The sequence below is a fragment of the Pyrus communis genome, chromosome 1 (assembly GCF_963583255.1).
Source record: "Pyrus communis chromosome 1, drPyrComm1.1, whole genome shotgun sequence".
Classification (NCBI taxonomy): Eukaryota; Viridiplantae; Streptophyta; class Magnoliopsida; order Rosales; family Rosaceae; genus Pyrus; species Pyrus communis.
The window spans coordinates 32,846,746-32,847,471 of record NC_084803.1 but is presented as its reverse complement, the minus strand read 5'-3'; the positions used below and the strand labels follow the sequence as shown (position 1 = coordinate 32,847,471).

The following is a 726-nucleotide window of genomic DNA, read 5'->3' as shown; positions in this document are numbered from 1 at the left end:
ATGTAATTTCTTATTTATTGGTAGTACTTTATATAATTTCTTATTTATTTTTAGTACTTTGTATAATTTCTTATTTATTTTTAGTACTTGTAATTTCAAATTTATTTTTTGTACTTTATTTAAACACATCAAATAAGATTACATAAACTCACTAAATAAACTTAAAAAAAAAACACCAAATAAAATTACATAACCTCACCAAATAAACTTAAAAAAAAATCACACTAAATAAAATTACATAAACTTAAAAAAACATAGTTTATTCTCCACCACAAGCTCATTTTAATTATCTTCACCTTGTTGCAATCCCCACTGGTGCTCAATCAAGTCACTCTGGCATCTTATGTGCCAGTATGGCTCTTGCATTGAAGTGTACCGCTCAACGATCGATTGATTGTAACGTCCATCCCGTTCCAATAGCTCGTGTTGCACGGGATCTTCAGTCCGGTCATAAGCATAGTAGATGCATGTTCTTGAGTTGTTCATCGTGTCCGGTTCGTATTCATCAACAGCATCATAATCATACTCATCTTCCACAATCATGTTGTGGAGAATAATACACATCATTATGATGGATTGAAGAGCCTCAGCATCAAACATTCGAGCAACAGCCCTGACAATCGCCCAACGAGCTTGCAGGATACCAAAACAGCACTCCACATCCTTCCTACACCCCTCTTGACATTTTGCGAAGTGTTTTTCTTTCTCACTATGTGGATGTGGCAT

At 34.3% G+C, this 726-nt stretch overlaps 1 protein-coding gene across 1 annotated transcript; it reads right to left on the bottom strand.

Annotated features, from left to right (window-relative positions):
- Nucleotides 1-282: 282 nt before the first annotated feature.
- LOC137726038 (uncharacterized) lies at nt 283-726 on the bottom strand. Its single transcript, XM_068464898.1, has one exon. The coding sequence runs from the start codon at nt 724-726 to the stop codon at nt 283-285; it is 444 nt and encodes a 147-aa protein (XP_068320999.1).